General features: G+C 64.0%; 3 protein-coding genes across 3 annotated transcripts; 2 read left to right on the forward strand and 1 right to left on the reverse strand.

The window, feature by feature from the left end:
* Positions 1-15: 15 nt before the first annotated feature.
* On the reverse strand, positions 16-7,056 carry RNF215 (ring finger protein 215). The gene is made up of 12 exons (XM_041420263.1): positions 7,014-7,056; positions 5,827-5,976; positions 3,829-4,034; positions 3,058-3,189; positions 2,681-2,752; positions 2,522-2,607; positions 1,809-1,863; positions 1,474-1,578; positions 1,231-1,347; positions 1,013-1,150; positions 782-884; positions 16-669 (listed from the first exon to the last, which is right to left on the reverse strand). Exons 1-12 carry the CDS (start codon positions 7,054-7,056, stop codon positions 647-649), a joined length of 1,230 nt encoding a protein of 409 aa, XP_041276197.1. The 3' UTR covers positions 16-646.
* A 299-nt stretch (positions 7,057-7,355) lies between these two features.
* On the forward strand, positions 7,356-12,809 carry SEC14L2 (SEC14 like lipid binding 2). Its single transcript, XM_041420400.1, has 12 exons — positions 7,356-7,598; positions 9,666-9,741; positions 9,822-9,865; positions 10,024-10,083; positions 10,183-10,371; positions 11,120-11,215; positions 11,379-11,439; positions 11,514-11,597; positions 11,721-11,827; positions 11,903-12,042; positions 12,126-12,295; positions 12,379-12,809. Exons 1-12 carry the CDS (start codon positions 7,545-7,547, stop codon positions 12,507-12,509), a joined length of 1,212 nt encoding a protein of 403 aa, XP_041276334.1. The 5' UTR covers positions 7,356-7,544; the 3' UTR covers positions 12,510-12,809.
* A 290-nt stretch (positions 12,810-13,099) lies between these two features.
* Positions 13,100-15,340, forward strand: MTFP1 (mitochondrial fission process 1). The gene is made up of 4 exons (XM_041420264.1): positions 13,100-13,232; positions 14,364-14,491; positions 14,563-14,786; positions 15,134-15,340. Exons 1-4 carry the CDS (start codon positions 13,100-13,102, stop codon positions 15,207-15,209), a joined length of 561 nt encoding a protein of 186 aa, XP_041276198.1. The 3' UTR covers positions 15,210-15,340.
* Positions 15,341-20,114: the final 4,774 nt, after the last annotated feature.

Here is a 20,114-nt window from a genome sequence, read left to right on the forward strand (position 1 = left end):
AACCACACAGCCAGCCCTTGCTCCATGTTTAATAGGGATGGACATGTGCCATGTTGCAGCCTGTGGGGCGGGGCCTACAGTGTGTCCCCAGTGACCGTGCTGGTGAGCCGAGCCCTGTGCTGGCTCTGCAGCTGACTCGTGCCATCCTTTCTAATAAGTTATTATAAATAAAGCATCCGACCCCTGCCCTCCCACAGTGAGGCCGTGAGTCACCCCACAGCCCTGCCAGTCCCAGCCCTGGGTCTGTCACCCACCTCCCAGAGGGGCTGGCACTGCAGCCAGGCTCTGCCTACCCTGCCACGGCCACCAGCAAATAGACAAAAAACCCAAGACTTAGAAAAATTGCTGTGAGCAGGGCAAGAGCACAGCAGGACCAGGGCTCTCCCCGCCCCAGCCCCCACCCCGTTACACCCATAGGTGCCCCAAATCTTCCCTCCCCAACACTGCCCATCTGGACCCCCCACCCCTCTACTCACACCCAGCAGGAGAGGCCAAAGTCCTTCCCTCTCCAAAGTCTGGGCACTGTGATGGGCACAGCCACACCAATCCTGCTCCGGAAGCAAGTGCCACCCGCTGGGCACCCCCTGCTCCCTCCCTGTCCCTGGAGCAGCCGTGGGTCTGTCCCTGGAGTGTGTCCTCAGGCCAGCTAGCTGTCTGTGCAGCAGTTCCCTGCAAAGGAAGACAGACAGCTTGGCACAGGGAGTCTGGCAGGCTCCAGGTCCTCCCCAGGCTGTGCCCCAGGGCCAGCAGGGCCTCAGCTGGGTGCCAGGGCGGTTCTCACCCAGGATGTTGCGCTTGCAGAGAGGGCAGGTCTGCTGCAGCAGGAGCCAGGGATCCACACAGTCCCGGTGGAACTCATGGGAGCAGGGCAGCACCCGCAGCCACTGCCAGCAGGGAAGTGAGGGCACATGTGAGCACAGCTGGGTGGCAGGGACACAGCCCAGACCCTGGCAGGGACACCCTGCCCCAGCCAGTGACCAGAGGCTCGGCCCAGGGTGGGCTCCAGTCCCACCTGGCTCTTGTGGAACTGGTCCAGACACACAGCACAGCTGTCAATCTCACAGGCCCGGCTCCGGGGCGGCTTCCCAGGATGGTACCGCCGGGTTTTCAGTGCCAGCAGCCGCCGCCGGATGTGCTGCTTCAGGTCCAGCTGCGGGGCAGAGCCGAGGGTCAGAGCCCACCCCAAACCCCCCAGCACGGCGCACAGCAGAGACATTCCCACATTCCCACCTCGGCATCCCGCTCCGACAGGTCCTGCCGTGACTGGCGCTGCGCCTGCACCATGACACCGGTGCAGAGCAGCAGGGCGATCAGCAGGATGGTGTTCCACAGCTGCTGCAGGTACTTCTGTGGGGACAGCGCCGTGGGCACGGGAGCCAGAGACCCGGCCCCGCTCCCAGCCCTGCTCCCGGCCCCGCTCCCAGCCCCGCTCCCAGCCCCGCTCCCGGCCCCACTGGCAGCCCAGTGCCGTACCTGGACCTGCGAGCTGCTCTCCCCGGGGCAGATGACCCCCTGCCACTCCCCGTAGAGGCCCCCTCGGGACAGGCCGCAGGTGGACCACAGCGTGAGGGTCACTCCCTGCAAGGCAGGACACGGCATTGCTGATGGCCACAGCAGCGTCCAGCGACGCGAGCACACGTGTCCCGGGAGGAGGAACACTGGTGCTGCCAGCTGCTCTGTTCCCATGGGTTCCCTTCCCTTCCCTGCTCCCTGCAGCTGCTTCCCATGGATTGGAGAAGTTTGGCTGGGCAAGTCATGCCCTGCTCTCCCACTGGCAGAATGAGGAAGAGGAGGACAGACAAACATACCAGGTTCTCCAGCAGCACTGCCTGGTACGTGATCTTCGCCGTAGCCCGAAGCCCACTGTGAGCAAGGAGAAAAGTGTCAATTCCATGGACACAGCAGGATTCGGGCACAGCTCCCCCGTGCCAGGGAGCACCCCCTCCCCACAGGGACAGGCAGTGACTTAGGGGGACTAGAGGAAGTGCAGGGGAGGTGGCAGCAAGACACTTCCTCCCCAGCTGTGCCCAGCCCTCAGTGACCCTGCACAGGGCTCTTCCTCCCAACCTTGTGCCTCAGTTTCCCCATATGTGACACCCTGGCAGCAATCCCAATGTCCCACATGTCAGGAGGATAGACAGGGGCCCACTGCTGATGGTGGTGAGAACCAACACCCAGAGGCTGTGGGGATGGCAGTGCCATGACAAGAACCAACTGGTCTGGAAAATTTCTACTAAGAGTCCTAAAGCTCTTGGCTGAGGCCACCTGCCACTACATGGGGACCCATGGAAGGGCTCCAGCCCTGGGGAAGGGCTGGATCTGACCCAGATCTCCCCTAGAAGCACATCTCAGCCCCAGCTGGCCTTGGCATGGCCCAACACCACCCCAGCAAACATGACGGGCTGAGTGAGAGACCCCCAGGGTGGTCCCTGGGTGTTGCAGCCTGCTGGGGGACAAGGACAAGGCAGTGACAAGGCAGGGACCAGGCAGGCTCCAGCCCCTCCCACAGCCCAGGCCGTACCGCAGCAGCGCTCCCAGCAGCCTGGTGACATTGTCCGAGGACTGGATGACGATGACGGGCTTGGCGAGCAGCTGGGACACGTCCAGCTGCAGCGGGAGGGAAGCGGAGCGGTCAGCGGGGCACGGCCCCCGCCCGGCCCCGCCACCGGCACTGCCCTACCTCACGGATGGCGTTCTGGTTCAGCGCCAGGATGAGCAGGGCAGAGGCCCCCAGCACCAGGGCTCGCTTCATCTGCAGGGACAGTGGGGACACGATCAGGGGACAGCAGGGCTGTGTCCCTGACAAGCTCCTGTCCTGCTGCAGGAAGCACCCAGCACCTCTCTGCCACGGTGAAGGGTCAGAAGGGACCCAAGAGGGGTCAGAGGCTGTCAAGAGATCCCTTGGCCACTAAGCACAGACCAGGACCCCTCAGGCCTGGCCAGGAAACACCGAAGGTAACACCCCTGTGGGTTTGTGACCTGCAAACACCACAGCAGCCCTCAGGCCAGGCAGGTGACAGGGCCAGGCAGAGGAGACAGGGTCACACAGAGGATCACCTTGGTGACAACGGCGGTGGTGAAGGACTCCTCCTTGGCACCCCGGGGGCCCTCAGCCGGCTCCTCGGTGCCCACCGGCACCACCCCGATCCAGCTGTCAGCAGCGCTCAGCTCCGGCTCCACATCACCCACCTGGAGACATTGCAAGGACAGGGAGAGCTGGGATGGACCCCAAGGTTCAGGGCACCCCCAAGGCACCTCCATGCCCCAGGGGTCCTGAGGAGTCGGGCACAGTGTGGGGACAGGGACAGCAGCTGGGGTAACACAGGGAAAACGGCCTGGCCCGTACTGCCTCCGTGCCCCTGCCTGCACCTCCTCTGTGCTGCTGGCCACACCCGAGCAGTGGCTGCCTGCCCTGGCCAGTCCCCCAGTGTCTCTGGCCTCCCCACCAATCCTCCAGTGCCTCCCAGTGCCCTTCAGCTCCCACTCCTACCCTGCCTCATTCCTTTCCCAATGCCCGAGGACCCACCCCAGCACCCACTGGCCCACAGTGCCCCCCTCCCTCCCACTGACCACTGCCCTGCCAATGTCCCCTGGTCTCTTAATGTCTCCCAGTTGCCACTGCTTCCCCCTCATCACTGCCACCCAGCACCCACGTCCCCAGCCCGCACCCCTCAGTGTCACCCAGTGTCCCCCAGTCCCCCTCCCTCCCTTACTGCCCCCTGCCCCGCCAGTATCTCCCAGTGCCCTCCAGTTCCCAGTTCTCCCTCCCAATCCCTCGCCAGTGCCAACAGCACCCCCCAGCCCCGCTCGCCGTTTCCCCGCGCTCACCAGCACCAGGCGGCCTCGGATCTCCATCTCCTCCCGCTCCCCCCGCGGGCCCCCCCGGCCCGGCCCGGCCCGGCCGCCCCCCGCTCCCAGCACGGCCCCGCGCAGCGTGTACGAGCCGCCGGGCACCGCGGCCGCGCTGCNAGCGGGGCGAGCAGCGCCGCCCGCACCGCCGCCATGGCTGCGCGCCCCGCGCCCCGCAGCGCCCCCTGCCGCCGGGGAGGACCCGCAGCGCCACCCACCGCCCGCAGGGGGAGCCCGAGAGCCCGGCCCGGGACAGGGACTGGGACAGGGATCGGGACTGGGGACCGGGATCGGGATGGGGACTGGGACAGGGATCGGGACTGGGACAGGGATCGGGATGGGGACTGGGACAGGGATCGGGATGGGGACCGGGACAGGGATCGGGACTGGGACAGGGATCGGGATGGGGACTGGGACAGGGATCGGGACTGGGACTGGGACAGGGATCGGGATGGGGACTGGGACAGGGATCGGGACAAGGACAGGGATCGGGATGGGGACTGGGACAGGGATCGGGACAAGGGCAGGGATCGGGATGGGGACGGGGACAGGGACAGGGATCGGGATGGGGACTGGGACAGGGATCGGGACAAGGACAGGGATCGGGATGGGGACTGGGACAGGGATCGGGACAAGGACAGGGATCGGGTTGGGGACTGGGACAGGGATCGGGACAAGGACAGGGACAGGGACAGGGATCGGAACAAGGGTCGGGATAACAACAGGGAGAGGCGATGGGGACAGGGGACAAGGGTTGGGAGAAGGACAGGGACAGGAACGAGTGCTGGGACAGGGACAGGTATAGCGGCCAGGGGGATGGAGATGGAGATGGGGATGCAGACCAGGATGAGGAGAGGTACAGTGACAGGGAGCAGGGACCAAGACTGAGAAAGGGACAAGGACCATGACCAAGCTGGACACTTGGACAGAGCAGGGACAAAGAAGGTGGTGGGGACAGGGACCAGGATGGGGACCAGGAAGAGAACAGGCACCAGGAGAGGAATAGGGACGGGGAATGGGGACCAGGATGGAGATCTAAACACGGACAAGGGCTGAGACTGGGCTGGGAACCAGCACTGGGACAGGGATGGGGCAGGGACAAGGACAAGGATGATACGGGGATGGGAACAGAAGCAGGAACCAGGTGGAAAACAGGAATAAGGAGAGGCACTGGAAGAACAACAGGAAGTGGGAGCAGCATGGGGACAAAGCCAGGACCAGGACGGGGACAGGGAGAGGGACCAGGAGGAGGAGGGAATCAGGAAAGAAAGAGGGGCAGGGACTGGGAGTGGGAGCAGGACAGGGACAAGCACTGGGACTGGAATGGGAACCGGCAGGAACAGCAGGACAGGAACAGGGATGGACTCAGGGACCAGGAAACCAACTGTCACCAGGAGAGTGACAGGGACAGGAACAGGCATGGGACACAGATATCCACATCCCCGTGTGTGGATACAGGGACACATGGGGACACAGGGACACGTGTGCTCTGGGGGAACAGGGACATGGGCACCCACAGCCATGGCACAGGCAGGGACATGGGCACACCCCCACCCCAAGGTGACATGGGCAACCCTGGGTGACATGGACACACATCAACACCAGAGTACCCAAAACACAGCTGCCCCTTGCACCAGAAATCCCTCAAACCCCAGCCTGGGGGTGCCCAGCAGTGTCCAGCGCCACATCCTGACCCCCGGGTGCCCGATTCCGACCTCCGGGTGCCACATCCTGGCCCTGCTCCGGCCACGTGTGCCCAGCACATGTGCCTCCAGGGGATTTGCCGGCTGGATTAGCTGTGGCATGGGCCCAGGCTGAGCTGCTTTTGGCAGGGGCCACGCCAGGAACGGGACTCGGGGCTGTGGGACCCTATTCCCATGGCTGCAGGATGCCATGGGATGGGTCTGGGTGTGTCCCGGTGTCCCTCGTGTCCCCATCCACGTTTAAAGCGCGGGGGTGTAATGACAGGGAGGGCACATCCCTCCTCCCACGGCCGCAGCCGGAGCCGGTTTAACCACACGGCGAAACGTCCCGATTGCAACGGGTCTGGCTGTGCCATAAACAACAGCCGGGAGCACGGCTGGCTCAGGAACCTGCCTGGGATGGCGAGCACGGACGTGGGGGACTCTGCGGGTTCAGGGGAACACCAAAATGGGGCCTGGGGGGGCTGCTGCCAGAGCTGCCCCACAGAGGGGACACATAAGGGGTGTGAATGGCGCTGTGGAGCATCCACAGGTTTGTGGGATTTGGGTGGCTTCCTGGACATCTGCAGCTCCAGGGGACACTTATGGATCCACAGAACATGGACGGCTCCATGGGACATCTATGGGTCCCAGTCCCAAGGGACACACACAATTCCAGGGCACATAAATGGCTCCTTGGGACATGCACAGACAGGACACAGATGGCTCTGTGGGACATCCACAGCCCCCAGGGACATGTATGGTTTCATGGGATGTTTCCATGGGTTATCCATGGACATGTATAACTTCACAGGACACCCATGGGACATCCACATGGACATCTTCATGGGACAAATAGGGTTCCATAGGACATGCAGAGCTCTCTGGTACAACCGTATCCATGGGGGACACAGGGCTCTGTGGGATGTCCATGGCTCTGTGGGACATCCATGGCTCCATGGGACACACACAGCCCTATGGGCATTCTGCTCCTGATCCCCATCTTCCAGTCACTGCACCTGAGCCCTCAATCTGTCCCTGCCCCTTCTACCTGGCACCCTGCCCCAGTCCCTGCCCCCTCCACTCTCACCTTGTCCCTGCTCCACTTTCAATCCCTGTCCCCACCTCCCATCCCTGTCACTGCCCTCATCGCTGTCCCCTCTCCCTGACACCTGGTCCATATCACCATCTCCCACCCCACAGCCACATCTCCCTCCATACCCCAATGTCCTCCCACACTCCCTCTACCCCACTGTGTCCCCCAAACTCTCATAGGACCCCCCCCCTTTTGTACACTTCATAACACCCAGAGCCCCTTACACATCTCTCCCTTGCACCCCCAAATCCCTGTTCCCCATGCCCCCCAAGGCCTCCTATGCCCCCATTCCCCTTGTTCCCCATATTCCCCATGCACTCCTACCTCACATGTCCCCTATAATCCCCAAGTCCCTCATGCCCCCAAGGCCCTCCATGCCTCCATACCTCCAGTAGACCCATAATCCCCATACCCCCTCAGCCTCCTCATACCCCCATATTCCCCCATAAGCTCCAAACCCTCCCAAATCCTCCATATCCCCCATAACACTTGTAGCCCCCACAGTCCCCTACAGTCCCCAAGCCCCCCTGTGCCTCCTCATGCCCTCATACCCCTATAGCCTCCATACCCCTGCAGCCCTCCATTTCCCACCTGCTCCCCATGTCCCCATAGCCCTCCATGCCCCCCATAACTCCCCCAAGTTTCCCATACGCCCCACATCACTTACAGCCCCCACACCCCCCTACAGTCCCCAAGCCCGTCTGTGCCCCCGTATCCCCCGTACCTCCATCACCCCCCGCACGCCCATCCCCGACCCCGGGGCGGCCGCGGGCGCTGACCGGGCGGGCAGGGGTCGGGCAGGGTCCAAGGCCGCGGGGGCGGGCGGGGGGCCGGGCCGGGCGGGCCGGGGGCGGTCCCGGGGAGGTGCTCGGAGCCTCCCCGGCCGCCGGGCCGGGCAGAGCCGCCCGCAGCGCACCATGAGCGGCCGCGTCGGGGACCTGAGCCCGCAGCAGGCGGAGGTGCTGGCCCAGGTGAGCTGGGACGGAGCGACCGGGGAGCTGCGGGGGGACCGGGACCGGGACCGGGACCAGGGCCAGGGCCGGGCTGTCCTCCCCGATGTACGCCCGCGTCCGCCGCGGGACCGGCATCACCGCCACCCCGCACCCCAAACCCACCGGCAGCACTTCTGCTTCCGGCCCCGGGGGCTCCGCAGCCACCCGCAGCCCTCCAAACCCACCGGCATCACCCTCGCTCCCGACCCCGGGGGGCTCCCACCGCCTCCTCCAGCCCCACATCCCCCACTCCAAACCCACGGCATCACCCCCGCTCCGGCCTCCGGAGGGCTCCGCACCCCAAACCTACCGGCTTCACCCCGATTCTTGGCCCCAGGGACGTCCCATCGCCTTCAGACTCCACCCCGCCCCCCAAATCCGGCCCCGGGAGGCTCCCGCTGCCTCCATCCCTCATCCCGGACCCCAAACACACGGGCCGAGCCCCACTGTGGCACTGCCCGCCACGGCCGGACCGTCCTGGGTGGGTCCTGGGGGTCCCGCTGGCTGGACCATCTCGCCGGTGGGCCCCCATCCCTCTCCCATCCTCCCCGGGACGCGGCAACCTCCTGCCTCACTGCAGGGCCCTTGGGACGGTGGTCTTCTGCCACCTCCATCCCACCCTGGACCCCAGTCCCACGGGCTGAGCCCCCGTGGTACTGCCCACCAGGGAAGGACCATCCCGGCTGTCCCACCAGCCCGGGCTCCGCCGAGCCCCCTTTTCTTCTTCCACCCTTCTCATGGGACCGGAAAACTTCCTGTCCTCACCGCCGGGATTGCAGGCCCGGGGACACCCAGAACCGGTGATTGTCACCCACCACGGCCACCTCTGCCAGCCGCTCGTGTTTGGGTGCCAGCCGTTATCGGGGTTCAGTGCACCGCGAGGGCACCCCCGTGCCTTTATCTTATCGCTGCCTTTCAGACACAGCCAAATTCCACGGGCGGGCGATGACCCCGCCGGTGCCAGCACGGGGGGCAGGGGCAGGCGTGGGGCACGGAGCCCAAACCGTGCCTGGTGCCAGCCGTGCCCTGGGCGGGTGAGGGAGGCGAGTGGCCGAACCCGTTCGTCCACCACCACCGGCTTTGTCCCAGGGTGAAGGAGCTAATCCCGGGTTTAATTACCCCTAAATTCAGCGGGAGATAAGCTAATCAGGCTCATTAAGGGAAGGGCCTCGGCTGGTACGGAGATTTGAGCCATAGCCTAGTTGGGGTGAGTGAGACCACATGGAGAGGGGACCCTGGGTCCCCCAAACCTCCCAATGCTGCACCCCAACACCCTCCTGCCTGTGTTGGGAGGCTGTGACCCCCCTGGGGGACACAAATAGCGGGGGACACGGTGACCAGCTCCATCCCAAAGGATGCCACTGGTGGGGACTGGTCTGCTTGGTCCCCCCCAAATCCCCTAGTCCTGCACCCCAACGCTGTCCTGCTTGTGTCACAGGGCTGTGACCCACTGGAGTGTCACTGAAATGGGGACATGTGGTGATCTGCTGGTGACTGGTGTCATCCCAGGGATGCCAATGGCAGGGCCTGGTCTGCCTGGTGCCTGCAGGACCCTCTCTGAGGGGCCCCAGCTTTCCCAACCCCCAGTCCTGCACCCTGGCACCCTTCTGCCTGTGCCAGGAGGGCTGTGGCCCACTGGGGGTCAGTGGAGCAGGGGTATACCCAGTGACAGCCTCCATCCATCCCAAAGGACACCCCTGGAGGGGACTGCTTCACCCAGTCTCTGTGGGACACCCCAGGAGGAGTGGGGTGGTGACAGCCCACACTCACACCTTATGCAAGGGCTTGGGGACAGCCTGTGCTGGGGGACACACAGTATGGCAGCCGGCCTGGGGACAGTCCCCTGCCAGGTGACCGCTGATCCTGGCTGCACATGGGGCAGGGAGGGGGCACAGGGTGACCCTTCTCCCCTGGCAATGTCCCAGTCCTGGCTGGAGTGGTTTTGGGGGCACGAGGAAGGGACAAACCTTGAGGATTTTTGCCAGGCTTGAGGATTTTTGGGAGGATCAGGGACCCCTTCACCAACTGTCCCTCTTGTCCCCGCAGTTCCGGGAGAAGCTGCAGGACGTGCTGCCCTCCCTACCCTCCCAGGACGACTACTTCCTCCTGAAATGGCTCCGAGGTAACCCCGAAGTGGGGACAGCGCTGGCGGGGGAGCCCCCCTGGGGCTGGCGGGGGGCTGAGCTCTCTGCTCTCTTGCAGCGCGCTCCTTCGACCTGCCCAAGGCAGAAGCGATGCTCCGCAAGGTGAGAGCGGCACCCAGCTTTTGGGGGCACCCTGCTGTGCTGGGACATACCTGGTGTGGGACCCCATGCCCTGGGCCACCAGCCCCAGCAAGGGGCACCCACCCACGGGGTTCACCCTGGCCCAAATCTCACCCTGGCTCACTCTGCTCCTGCTGCAGCACGTCGAGGTCCGCAAGCACATGGATGCCGACAACATCATCGCCTGGGAGCCACCTGAGGTGAGTGTCCCTGGCCTCCCGGGGTGGCCCTGGAGGGGACTGTCCCCCTGAGTCCCCTGGGGTGTGTGTGAGGTGCCCTGAAGCCCCGTGCTCCCACAGGTGATTCGGAAGTACATGTCCGGCGGGCTGTGCGGCTATGACCGGGAGGGCAACCCGGTGTGGTACGAGATCATCGGGCCGCTGGACGCCAAGGGGCTGCTCTTCTCCGCCTCCAAGCAGGACCTGATCAAGAACAAATTCCGGGACTGTGAACTGCTCCGGCAGGCGTGTGACCAGCAGAGTGAAAAGGTGGGAACCTGCCCACGCTCTGCTGGCCACAACCAGCCTGTGGGACCATGTCCCTGCCAGCTCCATGTGTCCATATCTGGTCTGCCCCTACCAGTCATCATCTTCCCCAGCCCTATAAGTCCCTGTCCTGTCCATTTCCCTCTGTCCGTGTCCCTGCCAGCCCCGTAAGTCCATGTCCATTCCCATAACTTAAAGTCCTCCCCAGCCCCCTATGACTATCTCTGGTCCATTCCTACCAGATAATGTCCTTGACAGCCCTATATATCTTATAGGTCCATGTACTGTCCATCCCCCTCAGCCTGTGTCCCTGCCAGCCCATGTCCTGTCCATCCCCACCACCCAATGTCCTCCCCAGCCCCATATGTCCATCTCTGGTCCATCTCTCCCAGCCAATGTCCTCACTCACCAGCCCTACAGGTCCACGTCCAGTTCATCTCCCTCAGCCCCACAAGTCCATGTCCTGTCCCCCCCACCATGGACCATGTCCCTGCCAACCCCGTATGTCCATCTCTGGTTTATCCTCCCACCCCACAACTCCACGGTCCTCTGGTTTATCCTGCCCATCCCCACCAGTCTATGTTCCCGCTGTCCCTCAGCCCGTGTCCCTGTCCCAGCTTCCATGGTGCCCCTTCTCCCCACACCAACACTTAGGAGGAGGCTCTGGCTGGCATGACCAGCCTGTTGGGGCCACCCTATCCCTGGACCTCTCTGTGGGTCCTTCCTGATCCCCCCCATCCTCCCGTCCCAGCTGGGCAAGAAGATTGAGATGGTGATGATGGTGTACGACTGTGAGGGCCTGGGCCTGAAGCACCTCTGGAAGCCAGCTGTGGACACATATGGGGAGGTGAGGGCTCCTGCCCACCCCCCTTCCCACTGGACCGCAGGGGTCTGGGCTGGTCCCTGGGATGATGCAGGAGCAGGTCCCTGCAGTGCCCTGCACTCCCCAGTGTTCTGGGTGGGTCCTGCTGGGTGCATGGCTTGGGTGACCTGAGCTCCCCCATCTGCAGATCCTGTCCATGTTCGAGGAGAATTACCCTGAGTCCCTCAAGCGCCTCTTTATTGTAAAGGGTGAGTTTGGCCCTGGGGTCCTGCTCCCCTTATCCAGGTGCTGATGCCCCCCTAATGCCCCCCTCTGCCCCCAGCCCCCAAACTCTTCCCCGTGGCCTACAACCTGGTCAAGCACTTCCTGAGCGAGGACACGCGCAAGAAGGTCGTGGTGCTGGGATGTGAGTCCTGACCCTCCCCAGGGTATCCTAAATGCGGGTGACACGTCCCCACTCTGCTGTCACCCTGCCCAGGGGGGATACTCCACCTTGCAGCCCCCCAAACCCGCTGTCCTCCCCCCCCAGCCAACTGGAAGGAGGTCCTGCAGAAGTACATCGACCCCGCGCAGATCCCGGTGGAGTACGGGGGGACGCTGATGGACCCTGACGGGGACCCCAAGTGCTCCAGCAAGGTAGGAGGAGACCCGGCGGGGTTCTTTAGGGGTGCTGGGCAGTTCCTCCACCCCCACATCCTCCATCCCTTCCAGATAAACTACGGGGGGGATGTGCCCCAGCATTACTATGTGCGGGACCAGCTGGCACAGAAGTACGAGCACTCGGTCGTGGTCAACCGGGGCTCGTCCCACCAGGTCGAGTACGAGATCCTCTTCCCCGGCTGCGTCCTCAGGTGAGGGTGGCTCCGGGCCGCGGGGAGCGGGTGACAGCCGCCGTGTCCCCAGCCCGCCGCAGCGCCGCCCCTGTGCCCTGCAGGTGGCAGTTCCGCTCCGAGGGCGCTGACATCGGCTTCGGGGTGTACCTCAAGACCAAGGTCGGGGAGCGGCAGCGGGCGGGCGACATGACCGAGGTGCTCCCCAACCAGCGCTACAACGCACACATGGTGCCCGAGGACGGCTCCCTCACCTGCTCCACGCCCGGCATTTGTGAGTGCCGAGCCCTCCCCGGGGGCTGCGGGACCCCCGTGTCCCTGACCCACCGTGTCCCTGACCCCCCTGTCCCCCCGCAGATGTCCTGCGCTTCGACAACACCTACAGCTTCCTCCACTCCAAGAAGGTGAGCTACAGCGTGGAGGTGCTGCTGCCCGACACCGCCTCGGCCCAGCAGATCCAGGGAGAGTCCCCCAACCACAGCCCCTGAGCCCCCCGGGCTGCACCGCGCCCCCAGGACGGCCCCGCGGGAAGATGGAGCCGGGGCTGAGCCCCGGGGCTGCCGGACTGAGGCGGGGCCGGACGGGGCCGAGCGCCCGCAGCCCCCCGAACTCTGTGCCTTACGTGGGTGCCGCACCCACCGCTGCTGCTGCCTGGGCTGGGGAGTAAAGGGATGGACTGAGTGGGGTCTGCTCCGGTTCGTGGCTGCCCCTGCTGCCCGCCTCAACCCTGCAACAGCCCAGCTGCCCCCAGCCCCGCAACTGCCCTCAGCCCCCGAACTGCCCCTCAGACTCACAACTGCCCCCCCCAGACCCACAATTACCCACCCAGCCCCAGAACCGACCCTAGTACCACAACCGCCCCAGCTGCCCCCAGCCACATAACTGCCCCCAGTCCCATAATTTCTCCCCAGCCCCACAACCGCCCCCTCAGTCCCACATCTGCCCCCTCAGCCCCAGCCCCGCCCCCGTGACCGCCGCTGACGCAAGGCCGCGGGGTCACGTGCGTGGCCAGGCCACGCCCCGGCCGCCATGCCGCGGCCCCGAGGGGCGGGGCAGAGATGTAACACGGGGCGGGGTTATGCAAATCATGTTCAGATGGGCGTGGTTTGGTGGCGTAGCGCCGGGGGCGGGGCATGCGGCGGGAGCGGTGGCGCGCGCCATGGGGCCGGAGGAGCCCGACCTGTACCGGGACACGTGGGTCCGATACCTGGGTGAGCACCGGGAGCCGGGCACCGGCACCGCACTGAGCGCTGGCACCGGGAACCGGGCACCGACACTGAGCACTGACACCGGGAAGCGGGTACCGGCAGCGGGCACTGACATTGAGCGCTGACACCGGGAAGCGGGCACTGACATTGAGTGCAGAGCACTGACACAGGGTACCGGCGCCGGGAGCTATGGGAGCGCCGGGAACCGGGTACTGACACGGGAAACCGGGTACCAGCATCGGGCACTGACACGGGGACCTGGGCATTGACATTGGGTATCGGCTGCGCAAACGGGGCAGTGCTACCGGGCACCGGCCCCTGTCACAGGGTACCAACACCGGGGACTGGGCATTGACTCACCAGACACTGGCACCGGGTACCAACATCAGGCACGACACCATTAACCAGGCACTGACACCCGGCCCTGCTTTAGGAAAGTGGCACCAGACACTGCACTGGCCTGGGTACTGGGCACCACACCTGGTACCGGGCACTGACATAGACACTGCGTCAGGTACCGGGCACCACACACTGCACTGGCCTGGGTACTGGGCACCACACCTGGTACCGGGCACTGACACCCAGCACTGGTACCACAGAGTGCGCTGGGTCCATGGTACCGGGCACTGACACCCAGCACCAAGTACTGCACACTGCACCAGGCACTGATACAGGTACCAGATATCAGCACCACACAGCAGGCCGTGGCACTGTGCACTGGCATGGCACAGCACACAGGGTGACAGCACTGCACAGCAGCACCGGGTACCTGTCACTGTCACCAGCACTGGCTAGTGGCATCATCCACCAGTGCTGTGCACGGACACTGGGCACCAGGACCAGTTACTGGCTCCTGCCAGGCTCTGGGCACAGACACAGAGCCCAGAGGTGGGCACTGTCACTAGCACTGGGCACAGACACAGAGCCCAGAGGTGGGCACTGTCACCAGCACTGGGCAGTCACAGCCAGCAGCCCTGGCAGCGGTCACCGCCAGCCCAGCTGCGCTGGTGGCAGTGGGTCCAAGGAGACCCAGGCACTCCAAACACCCCCTGTGTGACATCCATCCAGTGATGCTGGGACACCCTGCAGGGGTGACACGGGGACAGTCGGTCCCTGACCCTACCATCCCCTCAGGTTATGCCAACGAGGTGGGCGAGTCCTTCCGCCCGCTGGTGCCAGTGCCGGTGGTGTGGGCCAGCTACGGCGTGGCCACCGCCTACGTGACCGCCGACGCCATCGACAAGGGTCGGAAAGCCGCCGCCGTGAGTGCCGCCCCCCTCACCCCGCAGTCTCTCCATCCCTGCCCTCCCACTGACCCCTGTGTCCCCCCCAGGCCCATGCACAGGACCCCACACGTGTGGGGGTGGCTGTGGTGGACACCTTTGTGTGGCAGAGCCTGGCCTCGGTGGCCATCCCCGGCTTCACCATCAACCGGCTCTGCGCCGCCTCGCTGGCCCTGCTGGGGGCCCTGACCCGCTGGCCCCTGCCCGTGCGCCGCTGGACCACCACTGCGCTGGGGCTGGCTGCCATCCCCCTCATCATCACCCCCATCGACAGGTAACGGGGACACCCCCGGGGTGGGGGACAGGCAGCTGCCACCACCCCATCCCCACAGCCCAGAGCGATGAAGGACATTTGTCTCCTTGGAGACTGGTCCCAGTATGGGCTTGGAGCTTGGTGACGGGATGTCTCCAGTCCAAAGGAGCTTTGCTTTTAAGGACATGTCCCTGCCAGGACAGGGATTATCCGGAGCTGAGCCGGGATTAGCACAGTGAGGCTGTGCTAAACCTGGTTTTGGTGGCGCTGGTGTCTCGGGGGATATTAAGGACAGCCCCACCTATCCCACATCACATCCACTGCCCCAGAGCCCCCCGGGGCCCCGCTGACGCCCTCTCCTGCCGCAGGACTGTGGATTTCCTGATGGATTCCAGCCTCCGCAAGCTTTACAGGACACCAGGAGAGCCCCCGACGTCCCACTGAGCACCACCCTCTGCACTCTGGGGAAACTGAGGCATGCTGCTGTGACCCACCTACTGTGACCCCTCACTCTGGTGACCCTCAGAGTGGCCACCCTGCCCCACACTGGTCCTAATAAACCATTTCAAACATGACCCCCGATGGGTGATGCTGAGGTGCCACCAGAGCCAGGCCATGTCCTCTCCTGGTGGACGCATGGGTCTGGGTGAGTCCCAATCCCTCAGGGGTCTCCACTTGGGAGAGGGGGTCTCTGCCTGCCCAGAGCAGCCCTGCTGTCCCCACCCTGGATCCTCTCCATCTCCACAGCCTCATGGGACATCCTGGGGGCTGTCCCTAAGGAGTTGCCACCATGTCCATGGCCTCTAAGGACACAAAATCCACCCAGCCAGGAGGCACCATCTCCAGCACCGCAGGCTGGGACAGTGCCACAGCACCTGGAAGCCACAGGAACCTGGAGGAACCTGGAGATGTGGCTTGCCAGCGTAGGGGCACACCTCCATCCCTTGGTGGCATCCACACGCTACCAACCAGGAGAAGCTTTAGAGAAAGCAAAACCACATTTATTGGTGAGAAGGAGGCTCTGGTCCCATCTGGCCCTGTTTCTCTGTCTCCCTGAGGACCAGGGCCCCCACCATGCTCTGCAGCTCAGCCTGGAAGGGACACCTCTGCCTTGGTGGCTGCTGTCCCCGCCAGGCTCTGCCCAGGTGCCCGGTGGTCAGGGCCAGCCCCAGCAGCCCCCCCAGCACGGTGACCACCAGCACAGCACTGCCCACCAGGGCCAGCAGGAACCTCCTCCCTGTCCGGCACAGTGCTGGGAATGGCAAAAACACACCTGGGGGTCAGAGGGGGGTTCAGCACAAGGAGTGGGGGTTTTGGGGACATGGGAGAGGGTTGGGGTGTCCCTCACCTTCATACCACGGCAGCTTCTCCTTCTGCACCAGCACTGGTCCGACTGTGTCCCGGTGGAGTGTCCCCTCTCCTGGGAATGCTGTGGGAGGAGATGTCCAGTGCAGTCCAGCCCAGGTCCAGGAGCCCTCCCAAGACCCCAAAACAACCTGGGGCCACCCTGTCCCACCCCTGGTACCTGGCCTATCTCCATGGAGGGTATCAGCAGCGGGACAACCGGTGTCACAGCAGTGGCATGGGGTACTCTGGACAGGGTCCTCTGCATTGTGCCAGCTGGGAAAGGAGAGGACAGAACTGGGGAGGGTGGCTCTAGGGGTCCCCAGACTCCACCACGAGACCCACATGGTGCCGCCCCAGAGGAGATGTCTCCAAGCACCTCCACAACACCTCTGCAGCATGGGGGAGCTGGGACCTGTGGCGATGCCACCAGCTGCCATCGAATAAGAGGCAACATCCAGACCACAGTGGGGTGACTTGGTCTTCCTAGAGGTGGGTTCTGCCCCCAGCACACCCATGAGGTGCTCATGTCCCCGAATACCCAGCATACCTGGCCGTGGTGTGGCTGTAGAAGCAGGACCTGGTGGCACGTCCTTGTCCCCATGCCATCAACAGGCAGTGCATGTAGACCTGCTGAGACACCACATCCTTCCTCAGGGACCCTGCTCTCCTTCCACACCTCGTGGAGCTGAGGCCACCCTAGCAGGAGCACTGTGTCTCAGGACAGCCAAGTTTTGGGACACCCAGGTCATCCCCTCCCTGGGACCTTCATCCCACCACCAAGGGCATCATCCCCACCTCACCTGCTCTTCCTCAGGCTCACCCTCCAGTGTGGGGGCCAGGATGGAGAGCTGGAGGACAGACTCCCCTCTCTGGTGCTGGACAGACACATTCCCCACCTTCTCCCCATGCAGGCACCTGTGGCAGGAGAGTGACACAGGACATTCCAGGGCTGTCTCCAGGCTCTGGACATCCCTCTCCATCAGGAGGTCCTGCAGGACCCGAGGGTGGCTGGAGAAGGAGCCCCTACTTCCTGCCCCACCAGCACTGACCCACGGCTGTTCACCACCATGAAGATCCTCCTGGACTGTTCTGGCTGCTCCAAGATGGTCCAGTAGCACTGATCCATGTGGATCTTCATGGAGATGCTGGGACTGAAGTGGACACTGGCTTCCAGGTGGATCATAGAGCCAGGGCTGAGCACTGGCAGCTTCTCTGGAGCAGCACTGGAGTCCTCTGAGAAGTGTGGGTTCAGTGTGACACCCCCTAACCTATCCCACCAGAGATGAAGGCACCAGACCCATCCCAGACCACCACCCCTACAGCTTCCCCCTTTCAGAGCCCACCCCCCATCCTGGCTGTCGCCCAGGCCTGCTTTCCCTGCTCTCCAGAGTTTCCTGGACCCCCCCATGGAGCTGAGAGGGACCATGTCACCCATCGGGGCAGAGCTGATCCCCAAACCCCGTTGTGGTATCAGGCACAGGACTGCGAACACCTCAAAGCCCTACACCCTCCACAAGGATGGGGGGAGTTCCTGCAGGGAAGGCCGCCTTTCCTGGTGGTCCAAGTCCTGGCACCAGCCAGGAGAAGGCACTGACTGCTCCTGGCTGAGCCCAAGGGTCTCGGCTGGACGCATCCCATGGTCTCACCCCCAGCGCTTTCCTGCGGCACCCGCAGAGCACTCACCATCCAGGAGCCTCAGGGTGAAGTTCATGATGGGCTCCTCAGAGCAGGGGTGAGCAGGAACCCTCCCTGTCCCCATGCCTGAGGACATCACTGGAGCTGTCACCGTGTGACCAGGGGGCTCTGAGGCAACTGGAGCAATGGTGGTCCCTGCAAGGGGAGGGCTGAGCCAGCAGTAGCATGTCCCGGACACAGCAGGGACATCCAGGTCTTCAGGTGTCCCCAGGACTTGTGGGGGACAGGTGGCAGTAGCACAAAGGCAGGGAGAGCACCCAGGAGCACATCAGGGCTCCTCTGTCCCCAGTCCCACCCCAGCAGGAGCTCACCTGCACTACAGGAATACACCAGGAGCATTCCCAGCACCGTCACTCTGCCCAGGCTGGGGACAGACCAGGAGCTGCTCATGGGGTGGGACACCACTGTCAGCAGCCACAGACCCCACCAGTGCCTCTGATCCCCCTCACCCCAGCCAGGACCCACCAGCCCTGCTGGGACCTCAGGGGAGCTCCAGGCAGCCCCTTACCCCAACCCCCAGAGCTTGGGATCATTTTTGCAAGGCTCCTCTACCCCAGGCCAGCCCCCAGGTGACCATCAGGAACGAGCACTGGGCACGCACCACCCACCCCCACCAGGACAACCAGTGGGAGGAATGAAGGGGGATCCCAGCCCCCCTCACCTGCCACCTCCAGCACAGCCCCACACACCAGCACCACCAAGCACAGCTCCATCCCTGGTGAGCAGCATCCCCACTGCACCAGCTGGGGGTCTTTAAGGACTTGGGGCTGGGTGCCAATGGGTCCCAGGTGGCACTGATGGGGTTGGTGTATGGGGGCTTTGCTTGGTCTCTGCAGCCATTGGCAGCCCCACACCTGGGGCTGGTCCCACCCCTCACACCTTCCCAGTCCCACCACGAGAGCCTGTGCCCATCTTCCAGTCCCCATTCCATGCCACAGCCCCAGTGCCACCACTCAGACTGGTCCTGCAGGTGGTCCTGAGCATGATCCCACACCCACCTGTTGGTCCCGGTCCCATACGCACCAACCAGTTCCCAGGTGTGATGCTGGGCCTCCCATGCCATTGTTGTGGTCCTGGTCCTCAGGAAGGTGCAGATCCCACCACAAGGTCCCATCCCCACCAGTCAGTCCTGGTCCTGTGCATGTCCTTTTACTCCTGCACCTGGTCCTGATCCAACCAGTTTGCCCTGATCCCAGTTCACCACATGGCCCAATCCCATCACTCAGCCCTGGTCCCACCTCAAGATTCTTAAGCCCACCCCAGTTTTGACCCCACCATTATCAGGATCCCATGGCTGATCCTGGTCCCACCAGAGAGTCCCAGTCCCCAGCACCCCTCCTTGTCCCATCACAGCTCTGCTTCCAGCTCTGCTGGAGAGGAACACCACCTGGGAGCAGCAGCTTGGTCACAGCCAGGTCAGAGACCTGGTGAAGTGCTCGTGTCGCTGGGTCCTGCCTGTCTCAGGTGCCCCCATCACAGCCCCAACACCCCACCACAGGCCTCCTCTGGTGGCCTGGCTGCAGAGGGAGCTTGGAGAAGACCCAGTGCAAGTCCCGTGGCCACCCTGAAATGGGGTGCTCCCCACCAGCAGCAGAGCTGGAACATGGTGGCACGAGTGGTTTGTGTCACCAGTGATGACTGGTCCCATGGCTCTGTCATCCCTGTGAAGCCAGCAAACCTTCCTGGGGGCACCTGCACACGATGGGGATGTCCCCCAGCACACAGCAGGGACACTGGGGACAGACCCAGGCACCCCACTCGCACTGAGGGTCTCATTCCTCAGCACTGCCTGGGGGATATGGGGCCCCCCACCCCCAGGACTGATGGGGACAGTGGTGCCAGGACCCTGGGGAGCTCCCAGAAGGAGCAGGGACTGGCTGAGCATCCTGCTGTGGCTGTAAGAACATTCTCACCTCATTCATCCCAAGCTGGAGAAGGAGGAGATGGCTGGAGACCAGCTGGACCATCTTTATATCCAAAACTACCAAATATACAATTATATTACAAAAGTAAATTGTTCTTTTATTTCTGGTCTTTACAGAAGGAGCTGAACACAGGTGGGAGGAAAAGGGGGTCCCTTTGCTGGCGGGGTGGCTCAGCCACAGGTGCCACCTCTGTGCCCAGCCAGGGCTACTCTCAGTGGGACATGGCGTCACCGGTGTCATCCAGCCCAGCTGGGACGCATGAGGTTTGTCCCCAAGGCAGGGTGGGGACTGGGGACGGCCCCTGCCCTCAGCATCCCCACCGTGCCCCGCATGGCATCACGGGGACAGTCCCACTGCATCTGCTCCCATCTCCCCACACCAG

This window comes from Onychostruthus taczanowskii, unplaced genomic scaffold (genome assembly GCF_017590055.1).
Source record: "Onychostruthus taczanowskii isolate IOZ18803 unplaced genomic scaffold, ASM1759005v1 scaffold64, whole genome shotgun sequence".
Lineage (NCBI taxonomy): Eukaryota > Metazoa > Chordata > Aves > Passeriformes > Passeridae > Onychostruthus > Onychostruthus taczanowskii.

Bases quoted from the DNA above. Each gene is read 5' to 3' on its own strand.
- SEC14L2 (XM_041420400.1), top strand. From the start codon at position 7,545: ATGAGCGGCCGCGTCGGGGACCTGAGCCCGCAGCAGGCGGAGGTGCTG. The intron at 9,866-10,023 runs GTGAGAGCGGCA...CTCCTGCTGCAG, and splicing joins CAGAAGCGATGCTCCGCAAG to CACGTCGAGGTCCGCAAGCA. The intron at 10,372-11,119 runs GTGGGAACCTGC...CTCCCGTCCCAG, and splicing joins GTGACCAGCAGAGTGAAAAG to CTGGGCAAGAAGATTGAGAT.
- MTFP1 (XM_041420264.1), top strand. From the start codon at position 13,100: ATGCAAATCATGTTCAGATGGGCGTGGTTTGGTGGCGTAGCGCCGGGG. The intron at 13,233-14,363 runs GTGAGCACCGGG...CCATCCCCTCAG, and splicing joins CACGTGGGTCCGATACCTGG to GTTATGCCAACGAGGTGGGC. The intron at 14,787-15,133 runs GTAACGGGGACA...CTCCTGCCGCAG, and splicing joins ATCATCACCCCCATCGACAG to GACTGTGGATTTCCTGATGG.